At 38.7% G+C, this 20,249-nt stretch overlaps 10 protein-coding genes across 10 annotated transcripts; 4 read left to right on the top strand and 6 right to left on the bottom strand.

The window, feature by feature from the left end:
- Positions 1-306: 306 nt before the first annotated feature.
- Positions 307-3,795, bottom strand: VIP1 (inositol polyphosphate kinase VIP1; the record flags this gene model as incomplete). The annotated part of the gene is made up of 1 exon (XM_003678435.1): positions 307-3,795. The coding sequence occupies one exon, from the start codon at positions 3,793-3,795 to the stop codon at positions 307-309; it is 3,489 nt and encodes a 1,162-aa protein (XP_003678483.1).
- A 276-nt stretch (positions 3,796-4,071) lies between these two features.
- UTP21 (rRNA-processing protein UTP21) lies at positions 4,072-6,894 on the top strand (the record flags this gene model as incomplete). Its single annotated transcript, XM_003678434.1, has 1 exon — positions 4,072-6,894. The coding sequence occupies one exon, from the start codon at positions 4,072-4,074 to the stop codon at positions 6,892-6,894; it is 2,823 nt and encodes a 940-aa protein (XP_003678482.1).
- A 270-nt stretch (positions 6,895-7,164) lies between these two features.
- On the top strand, positions 7,165-7,494 carry BLS1 (Bls1p; the record flags this gene model as incomplete). Its single annotated transcript, XM_003678433.1, has 1 exon — positions 7,165-7,494. The coding sequence occupies one exon, from the start codon at positions 7,165-7,167 to the stop codon at positions 7,492-7,494; it is 330 nt and encodes a 109-aa protein (XP_003678481.1).
- Positions 7,495-7,721: 227 nt separating this feature from the next.
- Positions 7,722-8,528, bottom strand: GAG1 (Gag1p; the record flags this gene model as incomplete). Its single annotated transcript, XM_003678432.1, has 1 exon — positions 7,722-8,528. One exon carries the CDS (start codon positions 8,526-8,528, stop codon positions 7,722-7,724), a length of 807 nt encoding a protein of 268 aa, XP_003678480.1.
- A 421-nt stretch (positions 8,529-8,949) lies between these two features.
- On the bottom strand, positions 8,950-9,738 carry NCAS0J01620 (NAD(P)H-dependent oxidoreductase; the record flags this gene model as incomplete). The annotated part of the gene is made up of 1 exon (XM_003678431.1): positions 8,950-9,738. One exon carries the CDS (start codon positions 9,736-9,738, stop codon positions 8,950-8,952), a length of 789 nt encoding a protein of 262 aa, XP_003678479.1.
- Positions 9,739-11,289: 1,551 nt separating this feature from the next.
- DUS4 (tRNA dihydrouridine synthase) lies at positions 11,290-12,324 on the bottom strand (the record flags this gene model as incomplete). Its single annotated transcript, XM_003678430.1, has 1 exon — positions 11,290-12,324. The coding sequence occupies one exon, from the start codon at positions 12,322-12,324 to the stop codon at positions 11,290-11,292; it is 1,035 nt and encodes a 344-aa protein (XP_003678478.1).
- A 73-nt stretch (positions 12,325-12,397) lies between these two features.
- Positions 12,398-13,243, bottom strand: SEI1 (seipin; the record flags this gene model as incomplete). The annotated part of the gene is made up of 1 exon (XM_003678429.1): positions 12,398-13,243. The coding sequence occupies one exon, from the start codon at positions 13,241-13,243 to the stop codon at positions 12,398-12,400; it is 846 nt and encodes a 281-aa protein (XP_003678477.1).
- Positions 13,244-13,381: 138 nt separating this feature from the next.
- Positions 13,382-14,602, bottom strand: SFP1 (zinc-coordinating transcription factor SFP1; the record flags this gene model as incomplete). Its single annotated transcript, XM_003678428.1, has 1 exon — positions 13,382-14,602. The coding sequence occupies one exon, from the start codon at positions 14,600-14,602 to the stop codon at positions 13,382-13,384; it is 1,221 nt and encodes a 406-aa protein (XP_003678476.1).
- A 625-nt stretch (positions 14,603-15,227) lies between these two features.
- DUS3 (tRNA dihydrouridine synthase DUS3) lies at positions 15,228-17,186 on the top strand (the record flags this gene model as incomplete). Its single annotated transcript, XM_003678427.1, has 1 exon — positions 15,228-17,186. One exon carries the CDS (start codon positions 15,228-15,230, stop codon positions 17,184-17,186), a length of 1,959 nt encoding a protein of 652 aa, XP_003678475.1.
- Positions 17,187-18,058: 872 nt separating this feature from the next.
- On the top strand, positions 18,059-20,095 carry BDF1 (chromatin-binding protein BDF1; the record flags this gene model as incomplete). Its single annotated transcript, XM_003678426.1, has 1 exon — positions 18,059-20,095. One exon carries the CDS (start codon positions 18,059-18,061, stop codon positions 20,093-20,095), a length of 2,037 nt encoding a protein of 678 aa, XP_003678474.1.
- Between the last annotated feature and the right edge of the window lie 154 nt (positions 20,096-20,249).

Below are 20,249 nucleotides of genomic sequence, written 5' to 3'. Positions count from 1 at the left end.
TACTCCAATACTCTAAACATAAAAGACTAAATAAGAGATCGGGTACAACAATTATGAATACATGGCAAATATGTGCTTTATATATACTCTTTTTTCCTTGAACGTTCTTGTTGTTCCTCTATACCGTATCCTCATCGGCTAAATCAGGGTCCCTTTCCTGTAGATCTTAGGCTGGTTTATTTGCTCATGCGCCTGAGCAAATAGCCGCCAGCGCTGAAAAAATAATTGATTCTGACAGAAAAGATATTAAACGTACTTATGTATCATATTACGGTTACGAGTATTTAGACATGGGGACATATCGGATTAATCGTTCAATTGGTCGTCTAATTGGTTATCCATCGATATTAGTGATGAGGAGTGGGATAACGACACCGGGGTGATCAATACTGGTGATGGAGTTGCTGAAGAGGAGGAGTCGTCTCCATCCTTCAAATCTGTCTTCTTGTTTCTTCTTTTCTTCAAGTCTTCTCTGCGGAAGGTTAGATTCGGGCTTGTGATGTTCACTGGTGTGAATTTGGATGGCATGTTGACTCTACTGAACTTGTTACGTAGCTTTTGTTGCACGTAATCCATGTCTAAATGTTTGGTCAAAGAAATCTTAGGAATACAACTGATGTAATGTCTATCGTCTAATTGAACGTCTAAGGGATCCTGAGTGTGACAACCTGGCGACATTTTCAACCTTATCGCATGCGATTTTTGGCCCGTTTTATCTGTGCTTTCATATAATTCAAAATTAATTTGTGATAAATAATCAAATTCTGGAAGAGCGTTTCTGGCAATTCTCATGGGAATCCCTGATTCATAAATGATGTTCAACAGTGTATAGATATGTGATTCTTTGGTAAAATAAGCAACACAAACAGGTGTTTCTCTATTCTTCATATCATCAATATCGTTCAATATTTGCTTTGCAAGTGGCAATGACGTTAATAACCCAATATCTAGTTTCTCAGAGTCCTTAATCCCGTATTCCATGGGACAAATGAAATCAAATAACACTTTTGCCAGTTTATAAAGTTCTCTCAGCTGCATGAATTTAGGTTCATCAAAGGGAGAAGAGGTTTTGGAATTTGCCCTCGTAGTTTTAGCACTTTCTAGGACCCAACCCAATGAACCTACACTATTAACGTTCTTACTAGATGTAGAAGTACCACTTGAACTATGGTTGCTAACAATTTTGAAATTATTCTTGGCTAAGATATTAATAGGGTATTTATCCACCAGGGACCTTTCACTTAACTCCAATCCAATTAGCTCATTCGATTCACCAGGATCGAATATATTTTCCAAAAATTGTCTATTATGAAGCGCATCGTATTTCATTGTATCATATAGTTCAGATATCTTGGATGGATCGACTTTTTCCACTGTCACAAATTCTTTAAATAATTTGTCCCATCTTTCCTTAAATAAACTTGGATCTTCAGAACAACACCAACGTTTCTGCATCTTGGTCACATCTTTGGTAGCAAAATTATGATCCATAATCTTCTTATGGTAATCCATCAACTCTACCACACGTTTAATAACTAGATATGGTTCGGGCATTTTTGTTGGCCATGCAAATTGATCAGGGGCCTCTTTACCTTCTCTCAACAATGGTTTCAACTTCTTCTTAACTTTATCCATTAAATCTTTTGCTGCATTACTATCATCCAACAAATCTTTACGAATACTGATTTCATCATTCCCTAATTCATCAGCACCAAACAATGCCATGGCCCAAAATTGAGCTGATAATAGAACTCTTCTTTCTGAAGATGAAAAAATTTTAATATTCTGCAAGATGCTCTTGTTTAAGAGATCGAAATCTTGTCTCATTTGTTCTCCAAGTTCCGTAGCCTGATATAATGCAGAATGTGTAGGTTCACCTCCCCATTTTAATATAAATTGCACTTTGGCAACTTCATTATCTGATGTTAATATGGGTTTCAATTGTATCTTGGTGCCAGGGAAATTTAATTTCTTTTCCAACGCATTGGCTAATACTCTTAGTTTAATTAGATCTTCAGCCTTCTCCTCGATGGCAATTTTCAACGCTTGTAGTACAATTTTCAAATCATTCACATTTCTTATTACAACTTCTTCCTTATGACCTTTCAATAATGAAATAAAGATGGGTGATGTAAATGAGTGTTTAAATTTTTGCTTTGGGGTTCTATCCGCATGACGGATAATAGTGACTAAACCTTTAAATACCCATTTTTGACTCTTCTCTTCCCTTATAACTGGAAGATTTCTCTTTTCCACATCCATCTTTTTCTTTGCTTCAATGAACGTTTCTCTCAAAATCTTGGCACAAGAATCATAATAAAACTGGTTATCCTTCACAAATGAAAACCCATTCACGTCAATCACATAACTTTTACCAGAAACTCTCAATAAGTCAAAACCACAGATCATTTGTTGAAAGGCCTTTGAAACGTGTCTAGCCATATCCTTTTCTGCCGGTGTTAACTCTGTAATATACCTCACCTCTTTACCATGTGTATTCCTTCTTACAATCCCATCCACCACAGGAGATTTTCTTGTCTCTGCATGACAGAATTTTTCACCTATAGTATATGCCTTAACATCTTCAAAATTATCTGTATCCATGAATTCCTCGTAAATGTACGAGCCTTCTGTACGAGGTGAACTTAGGGTTGGATCGAATTCAGATGATTTATTACCAACTTTACGGAATAATCGACGTCCACCACCTCCATTCTTAGAATGGTAGTATATATAAATGTTATGATCTTCTCCATCTACTGGTTTCTCCACGAAAGGTTTTGTCATAATTTTCCCATCGACTTCCAAAGTATCATCATCAATCATTTTCCATTGAGGTTCTTCCACAGGTTTAACTTCGACACCCATTCCTAATAGTTTTGCCCTCAACTCTTCATTAGCTCTAGGTCCACCATCTCTACTTATCTCTAATCTTGGAGGAGTTGGTACTTTCGAATTCTCTAATATTTGAAGGCATAGTCTTCTATCCCAAAGCACTTTTTGCATGATCAGATCATTAATAATGAACGGTTTCCTCAATTTTACATAATTAATAGCTTTATCCAATGGAAACCCAGAGGAAAAGAATGAGATTAAGAAATCACAAGTGGGCCAATTTTCAATTGTTTCATCCAAGATCACTTTATCACCAAATATGACGGTATCAAATTCACCGTGTTCAATTAATCTATTAAGAATATGTCTCATTGGTTTAGAAAGGACCTTCGCATCCATGGCACAAACACCAATTTTACCTATTTTCGGTAAATTAAGCTTCAAATTACTTGCAGATGCCTTCCTTGAAGAGGATGTAGATGTTTGGGCTACCGAGTTCAATGATGAATCTTTCTTTAATTCGATTGGTTCAACAGACCCAGGCACACTCTGTTGTAAAGGAGTAGGAGTTTCACTAGTAGAATCAAATACATCCGCCAAAGTAGACGCAGACTTAGTCAAAGTTGCACCTGTATCAGGACTCTTTTGTGAACTTGTGCTTAAAGTCCTTTGTAAAGTTGTATCTAAATCGATATCCTCCATAGAACTAGACGTTGGCGTCCCAGCTGGAGGTAATCTTAAAGAAGTATTTTCACTTGCCGAAGTTTTTGGACTAAATCCTTCAAGAATAGGCGCAATGGATTCCATTGCCTTCTTTGTACTATTGCTTAGCAACAAAGGCGAGATGGCTTCCTCTTCTGGTCCAGTAGATATCTCTTCTTTATCACTAACGTCATTTTTCTCATTTGGGATTGGTAATGAAGGACTTTGGTGGACCTCCGGTATTTTGCTTTTTGTCATCCTTGAGATAGATGATATAAGTTTGGAGTCTGTTAATAAGGAAGTGAAAAGATGGGTTATTATTTCACTAGAACTATCAGTGTAAATGGTAAACTTTCTATGTTAAATCCAAAACCTTTAAAATTTCAAAGCACGTGCCAGATTTGAAAAATTTTGAAGTTGAAAAATCGATGAGATGAAAAGTTTTGGTTGAGATGGGGAACCAGAACCACAGCACATCTCTATAACATTTGAATACTATAACTTCTAAGAAACTAAGAATCAGTATTGATAAACATGGCTGAATTCAACAAGAAGAGAAAGCTCGAGGTCACCCCTACACAATCGGTTGTCAAGGCTTCTAAAGTGTTCTCGCCATTTAGAGTTATTGGGAACGTCAGTAATGGTGTCCCATTCGCTGTTGGTACCTTAGGGTCAACATTTTATATCAGCACTGCCATTGGAAACTCATTTCAAATATATGATGCCAATAACTTACATTTATTGTTTGTATCTGAAAAAGAAACAGAATCACCAATTGTGGCATTAGCTTCCCATTTCCATCATGTCTTTGCCGGGTTTGGTAACAAAGTTGGAATCTACAAGCGTGGTATTCAAGAACATTTGATAAATTTAGAGACAGATGCACATGTGAAAGATATATGTGTTTTTGGTAACTTTTTATGTATCTCCACAACTGATAACTCCATCTATATTTACAAGAAAGATTCTCCTCAGGATAAATACCCAACCATTTTCTATACCAAATTGTCTATTACATCATTACAAGGTGGTGACATTGTTTCCATTCACCATTTAGCTACTTATTTGAACAAGATTGTTGTGGTTACGAAAAATAATGTGATTCTGTTTAACGTTCGTACCGGGAAGCTATTATACACTTCACCAGAATTTCCAGATCAAATTACCGTAGCAGAACCAGCACCAGCATTGGATATTATCGCATTGGGAACAGTCACTGGTGATATTATAATGTTTAATATGAAGAAAGGTAAAAAGATTCGTACCATCAAGATGCCTAATTTACGTATCTCTACGATTTCATTTAGAACTGATGGATCTTCTCACTTTTGTGCTGGTACTGCATCCGGTGACCTGGTATTTTACGATTTAGATCGTCGTTCTCGTATCCATGTCTTAAAAAATATTCACAGAGAACAATATGGTGGTGTCACAAAAGTTACCTTTTTAAATGGTCAACCAATTATTGTCACATCAGGTGGAGATAATTCTTTGAAAGAATACGTTTTTGATCCTTCATTATCACAGGATGATTCCGAAACTGTTGTGCAACCTCCAAGATTTTTACGTTCCAGAGGTGGTCATTCTCAACCTCCTACGACTATAACATTTGCTGATTCTGAGTCACATTTCATCTTATCATCATCAAGGGACAGATCATTGTGGGGCTTCTCTCTAAGGAAAGATGCTCAATCTCAAGAACTATCTCAAAGAGTTCATAAAAAGGCAGATGGTGGTAGAATTGCTGGTAGTACCATGAAAGAGAAATTTCCAGAAATTATTGCTCTTGCAATCGAAAATGCCAGAATTGGCGATTGGGAAAATGTTATTACCGCTCACAAGGATGAAAAATTTGCCAGAACTTGGGATATGCGTACAAAGAGGGTTGGGAGATGGACATTCCCAACTAGTGATGATGGATTTGTTAAATCGGTAGCATTGTCTCAATGTGGTAATTTTGGGTTTGTTGGGTCATCCAATGGTGGTATCTCTGTATTTAACATGCAAAGTGGTATCTTGCGTAAGAAATATAGATTGCATAAGAAGACTGTTACTGGTATTGCATTAGATGGTATGAATCGTAAAATGGTATCATGTGGGCTAGATGGTATTGTTGGATTTTACGATTTTAATAAATCAACATTTTTGGGTAAATTACAACTAGATGCACCAATCACTAAAATGGTTTATCATCGTTCATCAGATCTATTTGCTTTGATTTTAGATGATTTATCCATTGTACTTATTGATGCTGTAACACAAAGGGTAGTTCGTCAATTTTGGGGTCATAGTAATAGAATTACCGCTTTAGATTTTTCTCCTGATGGTCGTTGGATAGTTTCCGCATCTTTGGACTCTACCATTAGAACTTGGGATTTACCTACTGGTGGATGTATTGACGGTATCAAATTGGAAAGTGTCGCAACAGATGTGAAATTTTCTCCTAATGGGGATATGCTGGCGACTACCCATGTTATTGGGAACGGTATTTATATTTGGAATAACAAAGCACAATTCAAGGCAATTTCCACAAGAGCCATCGATGAAGAAGAATTTGAGAATTTGATGTTGCCGTCTGGATCTCTATCAGGTAACGAAGCTATGTTGACTGGTGCATTTGAAGATTCTAAAGATGAAAAGACTGATGATACTGAATTCAATACATATGAAACTCTGGCTCAAATTAATGATGAATTGGTAACCTTATCCATTGGTCCAAGAAATAAAATGAATACGCTATTAAATCTTGATGTTATCAGACAACGTTCTAAGCCTATTGAAGCTCCTAAGAAACCTGAGAAGGCACCATTTTTCCTTCAATTATCCGGTGATAAAGTAGGTGATGAAGCTAGTGGTAGAGAAGGTATTGCTCATGAAATGCCAGAAGAGCTTCAAGCAAAGGAGGCACTTAATAATAAACAAAGTGAAGCTGAAGCAGAATTGAATAAATTTAAGCCATCAGGGCGTCTAGGATTTGAATCGACTTTTACTAAATTGCTAAGAGAAGGTGCAGAGACAAAAGAATATGCTAAGTTCTTACAAAATTTAATAAGTCTCTCGCCCTCTTCCGTTGATTTAGAAATCAGATCAATAAATTCTTTTGAACCATTTGATGAGATTGTTTGGTTTATTGAAGCATTAACTGAAGGTTTAAAGACTCATAATAATTTTGAATTATATGAAGCATTTATGAGCTTACTATTCAAGGCGCATGGTGATATAATACACGCAAATAATACGAACGATAATATAAAGAACGCACTATTAGGATGGGAAGAACTTCATAAACAAAACGACAAGTTAGATGAATTGGTCAAATTCTGTTCAGGTGTGATCAGTTTTGTCACTACGTCCTAGGGATATAGACTTCATGTATTGTATATATATTATTAAGAAAGCAAAATTAAATTTATTATTGAATTTATATGACTTGAATACTTTGGAGAACAAAACAGTTCAATTAAAAGTTATTATATAGGCATCGTGTAAGCTTTCTTTTAAATTTCAGTTCAGTGACATTAACGATTTTACTGAAAAATCTGCTGTTGCCGCTTCTTTAATATTCAATTTTGAAAATACACACAATCCCTATGGTAACTGTTTAAGGAACAACATTGAAGGCGGGCAATGTATAATAGGAATGTTGACCTAGAACATGCATTTAAAGATATTGTCAATTCGTCAATAGATAGTGAATCATCCAAGACTCTGAGAGAGATCGAAGCAAACAGCAGGTATATTAGCGATGTGCAACTGAAAAGTCTCCTGAAGCTACATGATGAAAAATTCAAACAAAAATGTGTTGATCCATTGCACGATATCGCATCTCGATATGGAAAGATTGTTGATAAAGATGGTGATTTAGCAACAGAGGCAGCACTTGTAGATAGAGATCTGCGAGTAATTGAAACTACCATTCAATTAATCCAAGAAAGGGCCAAGACCGATAATAAATAAAATAAATCGTTTTACATGTTGACAGTTAGACAATTCGTTTATCTATTATTGTCATTTTTATATTCTGGAATTAAATTATTTGTTTTGAAAAATGAATATATGTTAACTAGATGTACACGCTAAGTTAAATGCTTGGTATCTCTATATTATTTGTATTAGTGTCAATGGATATTTTCGGTTAAATTATCCCGTGTAAGTTATATGTTGAAAGTTTTAAGAGTTTTGGATCACGGTAACCCATTAGCCGCATTGGCCCATTTTCTTGTCTCTGTCCAACCTGAATTAATTACCTTTAAGGCATCTTCTAAATTAAGTGGTTCCCTTAATGGTTTATCATCCACCACCAGTTTCTTGTATACTCTTGGATAATATGGTTCTGGGATAGATTTGAAAACATCTCTACGCCTCTTCAATTCAGCTGGGTCAATATCTTTGGTTGGTTTATTCCATAAATCCCTTCTTTTTTTCCAAATCAAATCACCATCTATAAACGGCTCTTCTTTACTAGATCGTAGTTTAGCACATTCTTTAACGGAATCAAAATTGGCATATGTTTCTTCTAATATAACTTTATTTTTAATGTTTTGGAGTTGTGCCGTAGAGGAAGCATTATGATGATCAGTCATGCGGCCTTCATCACTCGTAGTTGAATATTTGGTAGTAGTTGTTATATCACCTTCACTCCTCCCATCATTATTCAATTTAATACCTAATTCACTAGGTCCTCCCTCCACAGGAGGTGATAAAGACCCACCACTATCTCTATCGATACTTCTTAATTTAGAAATTGGATTTGTCACAATATGAATAGGACCTTCTCCGCCATGCTTTAAAGGGCTGGTTTCCTCTACACCATCAAACAACGCTTCTATCTTTTCGTCACTAGATGACGAATCATCCAGTGTTGTTAGCGTATCATGTGTTATCTTTCTTAAGACTGTCTTCCATTTATGAAGTGTATGAGATAATGCAGTTTTGACGGACTTCTTCGGTGATGCAGGCGTTTCTTGATGTTTTACCGCGATGGAACCCATTTATATCCTATTATTATTTGTGTTTGTTTATGGATGTTTTGTACGATTAAGTATGATGTGTTTCTTGTTTCGGCTTTAATCAATTGTTAATTTGAGCTGAGAGCTTGTTAGGTAGAATTAGATAGCAAACTGAAAAAATACGAGAATTCAAAGCAAAAGAATATTGTCTTCCGGATATTGGCAGGTAATGAAAATAGCTAAAATACGTTAAGGTTGTGCAGATAAGTCTTCTGTTTATAGGTTTACGTGGTTCCTAAAAATGGTATCATTGGTTTATGTTTTTTATTTCTTTTTTCTTTATTTCAGATTTCATGTGCTTGGCAGTTTTCTTTGATAAAAAACCATAGAATCGTCATCGACGGACAATGTGTCACAATAGTTGAATGTTATTTTATATAATAAAGAACGTATACTAACTAAATTAATCTTTGAGGATATGCATGTCATAACCAGTCTCCCCAGGTAATTCTAACCCTTCCTTTAAAGTAGCAGCGGGAATAACGTAATCACCGAAATTTTGCTTTCTGTAATTAATTGGTTTAATGGTGTCAATATTATCCAAGATTTTCTTCAAGTTTCCCAACACTTCCTGGAATCTTTTCTCATCTGCAGATTCAATTTGATAGTTGACAAATGATGGCAAGACGTCCATTCCCATGTAGAAGAATAAACCATGATTAATGGGGAAAAGTAAGTCATCAATTGGACCATCAATACCTCTCTTACTAAAAATTTCCGGATGACCGCCAGCAGTTACCATCAACATTCCCTTCTTTCCAACCATTGCACCTTCACCATAACGTTCTCCAAAATGAGTTTCATCATATTCACCAAGACCATAGGCAAAGTTGTAAGTGAAGACCCTATCAACCCAACCTTTCAAGATTGCAGGAACGGAAAACCACCAGAAGGGGAATTGCAAAATAATCAAATCAGCCCATTTCATTTTTTCTTGTTCTTCCATGACATCCTTGGTAAATTTTTCCTCCGAGTAAGAGCTTTTTGCAGATTGAAGAACAGGGTATAATCTGGTTCCCTTTTCAAAACTTGGAAAATCATTTTCGTCGAGGGTGGTTTTCCAATTCATCCTATACAAATCGGAAACTTTGACTTGATCACCTTTTTCGGTTAAATATTTGACAGTTTCGTCTAATAAGGACCCATTGAAGGATCTTTTTTCTGGGTGAGCAAATACGATTAAGACTTTCATTTTTTAGTTTTGGTTGTTTTTTTGTTGTGGTTTTGATTGGGAATATTATTATAAATAAATATAGTTATAAAATAATCCTAATTCAAATCTAATCTTAACATGAATAATGCTGCTTTTTATACGTAAAGTTTCTTGCCTCGAACCATATTATCTTAACGTTTTAAGCCCAAACCTGGTTATTTTAACACCATTAGTAACTTCTCGAAGGAACCTTAATAAGGAAGTCCATGTGGGGAGAAAGAAGACCCTGAAATGAAGATGTAATAACTGGCACATTCGGTAAGGTTCGGTCCGGCTCGGCTCGGCAAAGGAAGGACCAAAAAACGGTATTTTCAAAGTAAGACAGTTTCAACATCCGCACACCATTTACTTACATTTTTTTTGTTTGCGTCCTCCAATTCCAAATTTACACATGGACCCTTGAACGGAGATCTCCTCCCCAAGTCCAGAGACTGCTCTTCCTAGATCCCTCCGTCTAACCTCAGCCTAGGGAAACTCTCCCCTCCCCAAGCTAGATCCCTTCCAGCCTGGGATTCTCTCTCTACACAGAACAATCCTGCTCCCAGAGTTTGCCCTGCCAATGCCAGACAGACAGAGACAGACGACAACTATGGTTTACGCATTGGCACCGGATCAGTATCATGGTAGGGCAGTCAATCAATCAATCGCGTTAGCGAATTAGAGTGTTCAGTGAGTGAGTGATACGTAATTGGTAAACAGTGTTTGTATTAGTTGAAGGTCTTGTTTAAGTAGTGGTTATTTTAAAGTGTATTTTGGTTCAAGTCTTAAGAAACCGTGAACATATATTGCAAAATGGCTGGTTTAAAGGACGTCGTTACTCGTGAATACACCATTAACATGCACAAGAGAGTATGTCAAAATAACAATAATTAGATCTCAGAGAAGGTCAGGACAATAGTGAGCAAAGTCAAATAACTATAAGTAACGGGAAATAAATACACACGCCAACAAACGATGAATTCAAGTATTGAAATGTAGGAGGAAGAAAAAGGACCGATTCACAAAACGTTGAACTTAACAATTGCCTGACCATTTCATAAAGACTGTTTGAATAATAGTACTAACAATCAATTTTTTTTCTTTTTTAATTTAGTTGCATGGTGTCAGTTTCAAGAAGAGAGCTCCAAGAGCTGTCAAGGAAATCAAGAAGTTCGCCAAATTACACATGGGTACTGAAGATGTCCGTTTGGCTCCAGAATTGAACCAAGCTATCTGGAAGAGAGGTATCAAGGGTGTTGAATACAGATTGAGATTGAGAATCTCCAGAAAGAGAAACGAAGAAGAAGATGCTAAGAACCCATTATTCTCTTACGTCGAACCAGTCTTCGTTGCTTCTGCCAAGGGTTTACAAACCGTTGTTGTTGAAGAAGAAGCTTAAATAATTCAATAATCTTTCCCTCCCATCATCAATAAAATAAATAAATTTAATTGTATAAATTAGAAAAAATATAAATCATAAAAAATTAATTGTACGGAGCGATCATGTCTGAAAGAATGATTGTGATCAATTACGTAGTTGCTATATATCATTCATCTATATGGAATCTCCTCTGTCTCCCCAAAATTAGAATCTGTATACCTTTTCAAATAAAAGTGATCATCAAACCAATCTAGCAGTTGTGGTAGTGATTTCGCATTCATCATTTCTTTAATTAAATCTTTGGATATATTCATATTTTCTAGCATGCAAAATAAATGATGTTGAATTAATTGGTATGGTAATCCTCCAAATTCAATGGCATAATACCAAAATCTTTCAATGCAACTCCAGGGACATTTATCATATCCTGCAAATAGTGCTGGATTGGCAAGAATGCCTCTTACTGCCATGACACCTTGTACACCTGTATACTCTTGTATTCTCTTTACATCATCTAGGTGGAAACAGTCACCATTGGCAACTACTGGTTTATCGGGATATTTTTCATGAATTCCAGTGGTCAAAAATTTAATGGCATCTAATTTTACTGGTTGTGATGATCTAGTCACTTTAGTTCTTCCATGGATGGTAAGCCAATCTACACCTACGGAGCAAAGATTCAAACATAATTTAAGAGTTCTTTGTAAATCATCATGTATTCTTATCTTGGTTTCCAATCGTAATTTATCACCGTATTTCCTTTTCACTGCATGAACCATATCAATTAATAATTCTTCATTGTAAATTAGGGCACAACCAATACCTTCTCTAACTTGTTCTCTAATGGGGCAACCACAATTTATTCCAATGGCATCCACGTATGGTGCCACCATCTCTACGAATTTTAAAAGATCAGTAACGTTATTGACACCAACTTGTACTACTAATGGTGTATCCTTGTAATTTGTGGAAAAATCAAAGAGTCGAGCATTTGAGTTTCTCACAAATTCTCTCGCTAGAATCATGGGGGAATACACAATGTCAGTGTTATAATCTCTTACTAATTGACGGAATGGTAGTTTAGAGTATCTAACCATGGGGCCTGCTATCGTTGTTGTCTTTCCGTTAAGTAATAGTTGTAATGGATCATTTCGTCTCCTTGGTTCAGGAATGAGGGAATGCGGCAGTTCATCTTGTGTATTCATATTTACTATTTGGTTATCTTCGAATGCGTTGTTGTATTGTATTGTGTTGATGAGTTCAAGATTGATTGAAAATTCAATCAGTTTTCATTTTCACAATGCGGGAACTGACAAAGGTAAAAGTAGCCACACTAGTAAATAAGAACATCAACGACAATACCACATAGCACACAATACATCCAAACAAATAGGCCAACAAACGATGCTTGACCATCAAATATCTTAACCCCTGTATAAACGTTTCTCTTATCTGTACCGCAGACCCGTCATCGTCGTCATCCATCTTGAAAAGCAATTCCACCGCACCTCTCTTCTCCACAGACAATGTCAAATGTTTCGTATCTGGTGGTAAAGAAATGACATCTTCCCAATGGACGGTATTAACCCATTCCCTCTCAAACGCAGCCCTTCTATTCCCATGGGTCTTTGCATCAGAATACAGTTCCCTCTCATATATATCTGCTCCGGGTCTCATGCAAACGACTTGCCATTCCTTCACGTATAGCGGGGTTCCCCTCCCCACATTAGAACTGAGTGATACCGTGAGTGGAGTAGAGGGGAACTCGCCCTGGTGTGTCCTACAGAACAATTGTAACCGTAAATCCATTATGTAATTGACGTGATCGCGGAGCGGGATAGGTTCTGGGATTCCATTGTTGGATAAGATGGGTAATTGAGCAGATTCATGTGGGATTCTCTTGATGGATTGTTTGAATTGAACCAATCCCTTCTCCTGTGTGATTTTTTGGAATTTGGAGAGTGGGAAAGTTTGTGATGCATCGTTTGGGATCAAGTAATGGTAGAAATCATGGAATATGAGACAGGATAGGGGGCCCATGATTATTACGTCTAGGAAGAGGAAGACAAGGATGTAGGTGGTCCATTGAGCCCATTTGAGCGGTTTCGTTACGTTTATCTTCATTGGTGATTGCTTTTGTGTTTTGAAAGTTGCAACTAGTGTAATGTTGTTTTTAATGTATTTATTTATTTAAAGACGCGACGGGGCGAAATGTGTATGTATGTATGAAAGTAATTGAGAGAAAAGTAAGATAGATTAGAATTAATGAGTGGAATGACCCTTATGGTACTTCAACCCGTTCAAGTTCTTGTATCTTTTACCGCAGACTTCGCAGCGGTATGGTTTATTCACGTCCAGATTGTTCCTATAATGATCATTAGGGTATGGTTCCATGGAATGTGGGTCCAATATCGAGAACGTACCATCATCATTGGCGATTAATTTTTCGTTCTGATGGCCGTGCAATTTATGATACTTCAACCCGTTTTGGTTCTTGTAAGCCTTGCCACAGTTGATGACGGGACACTTGAATGGTTTCAGTTCTGTTTCTTGCTCCGTGACGTAGAGGTTTCTTGCCGGGTCTGTTATGAAAGGTTGTTGGTTGTTGTGAGTTGTGTCCTTGGTGGATGGCGAGGGGGACGTAGCGACTGATGAAGCATTGGACAAGATTTGGTACAGTTCATTGTCTGAATGAGTGGTGTAGCTGTTTTTATCGAATATGTTTTCGTATTCGAGTTCTCTTGGGGATGTTGGTTGTAAGAATACGTCATTTGTGGATACTGTATCTACCAAGTTTATATTATTTAGGGAGGACAACACCAAGTTGTTTGAGTCTGTCTTTTGAGGGTTGTCGTAGCTGATGGAAGTTTTCAAGTCCTGCTGTATGACGTTTGGATGCGATGAAGATGAAGAGGTATTATTAATTTTCTGAATGTTATTATTATTAGTTTCCTTGTTAGAAGAAGCGGCGGCGGCGACGGAGGGACGATTATTGGACTGAATATGAGCGTCCTCGTAATGTTTCAACAGATCATGTAGACTGGGCAGGGATCGTCCACAACACGAGTAATCCTTGCAGTATTGTTCTTCGAAATTGGACAAGTAGGGGCAGTATGGTGTTGTTGTTTCCAAGATTGGGTTTGGGTCCTTTGCGGCGTGTGCATCTTCCAAGAGAGGTATGATGTTAGTGTTATTGATGGTCAATGGTGGCTTTCTCGATGGTTTGGCTACTCTTGATATTGGTATGGAGGTTGAATTTGATATTTCATCCTTTAGCCAAGATCCGATTGTGTGGGACCCCCATGCGACACCACCGATCCCTTGGGAGTGGGCAATGGAGTCCCTCCTGTTATTGGAGTTTGGGTGTTTGTTGTCCTTGATGAAGTGGACGGGGAGTGGTTTGGTGGTGGTGGATGTAGCGGCGGCGGCAGAGCTTGATAGCAGACAGTCGGAGACGGGCATTGTAGCAGTGACGGTTTGCATTGTTAACTGGTTTGATGGATGGTTGTTTGGGTAGCGGGGGGGAGGAGGGGTCGAGTGGAGAACGCAGATCAATGGCTTATATATATATGTTATATACCGTATGTATGTATGTAAGCAGATGGATGTACAATGGAGGGATGGTACGAGAGGGAAGTGAAATTTCAAATAGAGTTTGCCGTGCAGAGAATGTCAGCACAAGCGATGAGCTTCGAGACACCCACACACCGCCCGTGCACAGTGATCTGCTGCCCCCATTACCACAGGCCATTATGTCCCCTCCGTGTTTGTGTGAGATAAGCATCTGGCACCCCCACAGCAAGTACCCCTTCACCACCAGCTTCTTGAATCTTGATCTTCTTCTCCAACGAGGAGGATTTACCTCGAGCAAGCGGTTTCCTTCAGGGAATCACTCAATGACCATTCCTTGTCTTTCTTTCTGGGCCCATCAGCCGTCGCAGCGCCAGCGGCTCGTGCCCTTTCTGCCCACCTCCCTTCCTTACGTAACCGCTTACCGCATCGTCTCTTGCCTGCTGATCTGATCTGAAAAATTTTCTACATCTCATCGCATCTATACAGTGTAGCAACAGCACAACAGCAACAAAACAGCACAGCACAGCAACACTCAATGTCCGAAGCTAAGAGACACGCACCGGACTCAGATGACTCCACCCCCAAGAGGTCGCACACCGCCGGCGTGGCCCAAATCAAACCGCAATACATCGTCTCCCTCACCTCCAACGAACCACCCGCATCAGCGTCCTTGGACGAGGAGCCCACCAACGACAGGATCCAGGACTCCATGGGTCCGCAGGGCGGCAAGAGGGGCAAGAACAAGAAGCGCAGGGGACAGAACAAGAACAGGGATAATAGACAGGTGAAGGAGCAGAACCCGTTGTGTCCGCGTCTCGTGTTTGGCGGCGCTAGAGAGGATTGTTCCTTTGGTGATAAGTGTAGGTTCGAGCACGATTTGCAGAATTACTTGCAGGGGAAGGCAACCGAGGTGCAGTGCGATGCCTGGAATAAGACGTGTCCCGTGTTTGATGCCGTTGGGTTTTGTCCCATGGGGTTCAAGTGTAGGTTCTTGTCCGGCCATTTGAAGGATGCGGAATCGTTAGTGGGTGTGCCCGATGAAAAGCAGAAACAATGGCATATGGGCGAGGTTAATGTCATTGGTGGTGATCAGAAACTGGATTTGATTAAGAGAAGATTTCAATTTGCGAAGAGTGATGAAGTCTTGGAGATTATCGATTCCATTCAGCAGGAACATAGAGACGAAATGAAGCCGGAGCAGCAGATCGCTGCCGAAGCTAAAGATGACGTGGAAATCGCTCCACAGGTCGTCCAGAGGGAAAAGGAATTGAAAGAACATAGAGAAAGACAGAAGGAATTGTACCTCAAATACAAAGACACAAGATATTTCGCCCAAGAGAAGAAACCATTGAATTTAAACCGTAAGAAGATTGTTTCCCCCTTGACCACGGTGGGGAACCTACCGTACCGTCGTCTAATGAGGAAACTAGGTGCAGACGTGACTTATTCGGAAATGGCACTAGCAGTACCATTGATCCAGGGGACCAATTCAGAATGGGCATTACCTAAGGCTCACTCCACAGAAGTTCCAGGATACGGTGTACAGATTGCATGTTCCAAACCATGGCAAGCTGCCAAGGCTACAGAGGCATTAGCCGCCAACTTGGACAATTCCAATATCAGTGAAATTAATTTGAATTCAGGATGCCCCATTGATCTCTTGTATAGACAAGGTTCAGGGTCTGCACTCTTGGATAATCCAGCAAGAATGATCCGTTGTTTAAACGCAATGAATTATGTTTCGAATGACATACCGATCACAGTGAAAATTAGAACGGGGACCAAAGATGGACACCCGATTGCCGAAGGGTTAATGAAACGTTTAGTCTATGAGACGGATATTTCTGCAGTGACTTTGCATGGTAGGTCAAGACAACAACGATACACGAAATCCGCGGATTGGGATTATATTTCCAAAGTGGCAAACACTTTAAGAGAATCCGAATTGGAATACTCCAATTCAGAACAATTTAAGGATACTCGTGAATCATCACACAGAATCCAATTTGTCGGTAATGGTGATGTCAATAATTGGGAAGATTGGTACCGTCATCTTGAAGGCAATTCCAATATTGATAGTATCATGGTGGCAAGAGGTTGTTTAATTAAGCCATGGATGTTTGAAGAAGTGGAAGCACAACAATATTTGGATAAATCTAGTGTGGAAAGATTAGATATCTTGAAAGATTATGCACAATTTGCCATGGAACATTGGGGGACAGATATGTATGGTATTGCTCAAAGTCGTAGATATTTCTGTGAATTCATGTCTTTCTTCCATAGATACGTCCCCATGGGTATTTGTGAAAGGTATCCTGTTTATTTGAATGAAAGACCACCACACTGGGTTGGTAGAGACGATATGGAAACATTAATGGGTAGTACTGATGTTAATGATTGGATTAAATTGAGTGAATTGTTTTTCGGTAAGACGGAGGAGAATTTCGTGTTTATGCCCAAGCATAAGAGTAATTCATATTCTGTAAATAATTGATTCATTATTGTAAATTATATTTATATAGAAAGAAAATTTCTGTCTTGCAAAACTAGAAGACTGTTATTTTCCCGCCCGTACATCCTCAAGACACCCAGACACAAGCGCGACAAGGTACTCAAATTAATTACAAAAAAATGTAATTTTTTGAAATAAAATGGGGAAAAAACACGAGGGGCGAAATCTTAAGGTAATATAGGCAACCGGCACTTGTTCTCAAAAGAAACAAGATCTCGCCTGCAAATACAAGGATGACTCAAAGGGAACTGGATCAAGAAATTATATTTGTTAATTAGAAATGATACTCTAGGAAAGGTTTTAAACGTTACTTAACTGGCTGCCAAGAGAGAAGCTGTCTTACGAACAAAAAGATCGATGTTCTGGGCGGAAGAGAAAAAAGGGAAGCGGCCCCCTCAAAAAAGAAACGTGCAGCCGGCCGTGCAATTGTTATAAGAGCAGTTCTTTTCGGCGCCAGTGGCAACGCTCTTAATGGACACAAACCACTACTAATTGACCGGACTGTATATATCTCTAGATGTGTATATCATATTATGCAGCAGTAGGAAGGATCCCTGCTCACAGGACACGATCCTCACTCACTACGTAATGTTGGCGTTGTGCGGGTCACGCTTGGCGTTGTTGTTGTCGCGACTCGCGAAGCAAGAAAAAACACCAGCGAATGGCCGTGCGCGCGGATACGGAGACGAAACAGTCAAAGTATTTAAGCAATGACCGTTTCCATCTGACACCGAGCTGCGAAAAACCGTCTGTCGTTTTCTCCCTTTCGCTTTTTTTCGCAACTTCTCATCCCACCCGACGGCAACTTTGCACACACCCCTTTTCTGTATATACTCATTCCTTCGTACTTCGCGATGCTAATGAACCAAGAAGATACATCCGTCATGGACCTCGGCGGCAACGACAACACTTCAAGTTTGCCACCGCAACACAACGAACATGAACAACGACCTCTGTCTGCATCCATGTCCCTAGAGAAGGATGCCATCGTTCCTCGTTCCCCCGTCTCAGAGCCTCTGGAGGACCCAAATAACAGTAGCAATAATATCGACTCCTTGGAGAATGCTACCTCTCTCAAGAGAACCATAGATGAAGTCGAGGGCAACCTGGAGACACACGAGCCAACTCCTCAACCTACAGCAACACCTGTCGCTGCTGTCCTGGAGGAAAACGAAGCCAAGAAACCAAAATTGGAAGAACAACAGCCTGCAGTAGTCGAACCTCCTAAGGTCCCTGCTCCTGCACCACCACAAGAACCAGATATGAACAATCTACCGGCTGACCCAATCCCCAAACATCAACAGAAACATGCACTAATGGCCATCAAAGCGGTAAAACGTTTAAAAGATGCAAGACCTTTCTTACAACCGGTCGATATCGTCGCTTTAAACATTCCATTATATTACAATTACGTAAAGAGACCCATGGATCTTTCCACCATTGAAAAAAAATTGAATGTTAATGCTTACGCTACCCCGGAACAAATAACTGAAGATTTTAATTTGATGGTAAGTAATAGTATCGCCTTTAATGGGCCTACCGCAGTTATTTCACAAATGGCTAGAAATATTCAAGCCGCTTTTGAAAAACATATGCTAAATATGCCTGCAAGAGACGCCCCCATGCCACCTCCAACAAAGAAAAACTCACGGAAGGGTAAATCGGGCGCCAATGCAGATTCAGATACTCCAATTGTGATAAGACGTGCGCAAACACATAATGGGAGACCGAAGAGAGAAATTCATCCACCTAAATCCAAGGATATTTACCCTTATGAAAATAAGAGACCAAAATCTAAAAGATTGCAATTGGCTATGAAATTTTGTCAATCTGTCATTAAGGAATTGACAAACAAGAAATACGCATCTTTTAATTACCCATTCTTGGAACCAGTCGATCCTGTCGCATTAAATTTACCCACTTATTTCGATTACGTTAAGGAACCTATGGATTTAGGTACCGTTGCAACCAAATTGAGTAATTGGGAATATCAATCCATGGATGATTTTAAGAAGGATGTAGATTTGGTCTTCAAGAATTGTTATGCATTTAACCCAGATGGAACCATCGTTAACATGATGGGTCATCGTCTGGAGGAAGTCTTTGTCTCCAAATGGGCAGATAGACCAAATATTGATGAAATGCCCGATTCAGAAGATGAAGATACAGGGTATGGATCATATGATGACGATGAAGAAGATTTTGAAGATGATGAAATTGATGAAACAATGATCACCAACCCAGCAATTCAATATTTGGAGGAACAATTAGCCAGAATGAAAGTAGAATTACAACAGTTGAAAAATCAAGAACTGGAAAGAATTAGAAAGGATAGAAGAATTGTTCGTGGTGCTAAGAAACATCGTAATAAGAGATCAAAGAAGAAAAATGGTAAGAAAGACAAGAAGGGAAGATTGGAAACAGTGGTCACTTATAATATGAAGAAAGTAATAATGGAAAATATTGGTGCCTTACCACCTGCCAAATATGAAAGAGCTTGTGATATTATAAGTAAATCCATGCCACACCTATCAAATGATGAAGAAGTGGATTTGGATACTTTGGATAATGAAACAATCCTAACATTATACAACACATTCTTTAGAGAATTCCCAATTTCTTCTCCGGTGAATTATGTCTCTCCAACTGGCTCCAATGAAGCACTATCTCCTACATCAACCACTGGTAAGAAGAGAAGATCAAAGGCTTTAAGCCAGGAAGAACAGAATAGAAAAATTGAAAAGATCAAAAGTAAACTCGCCATCCTTGACCATGCATCTCCACTAAGTCAAAATGGTTCTCCTACCACTCCTGGATACAATAGAAATCTAGGTGCTTACTCCTCTTCCTCATCAGATGATGATGTTAGTAGTGAAAGTGAAGAAGAATGAGTGATTTTCTTTTTTTGAATACATTTTAATGAATTTGTTTTTTTTTGGGGGGTAATAATAATAATAATAATAATAATAATAGTACTAATAGTAATAATTTTTTTTTCGTTTTCAGATCATTGAAGACACTAGTGGGAGTGAGATAACAGCGTAA

This window comes from Naumovozyma castellii, chromosome 10 (genome assembly GCF_000237345.1).
Source record: "Naumovozyma castellii chromosome 10, complete genome".
In the NCBI taxonomy this organism is placed as follows: domain Eukaryota; kingdom Fungi; phylum Ascomycota; class Saccharomycetes; order Saccharomycetales; family Saccharomycetaceae; genus Naumovozyma; species Naumovozyma castellii.
Note: the sequence above shows the minus strand (reverse complement) of the source record. Positions and strands in the feature narration are given on the sequence as shown.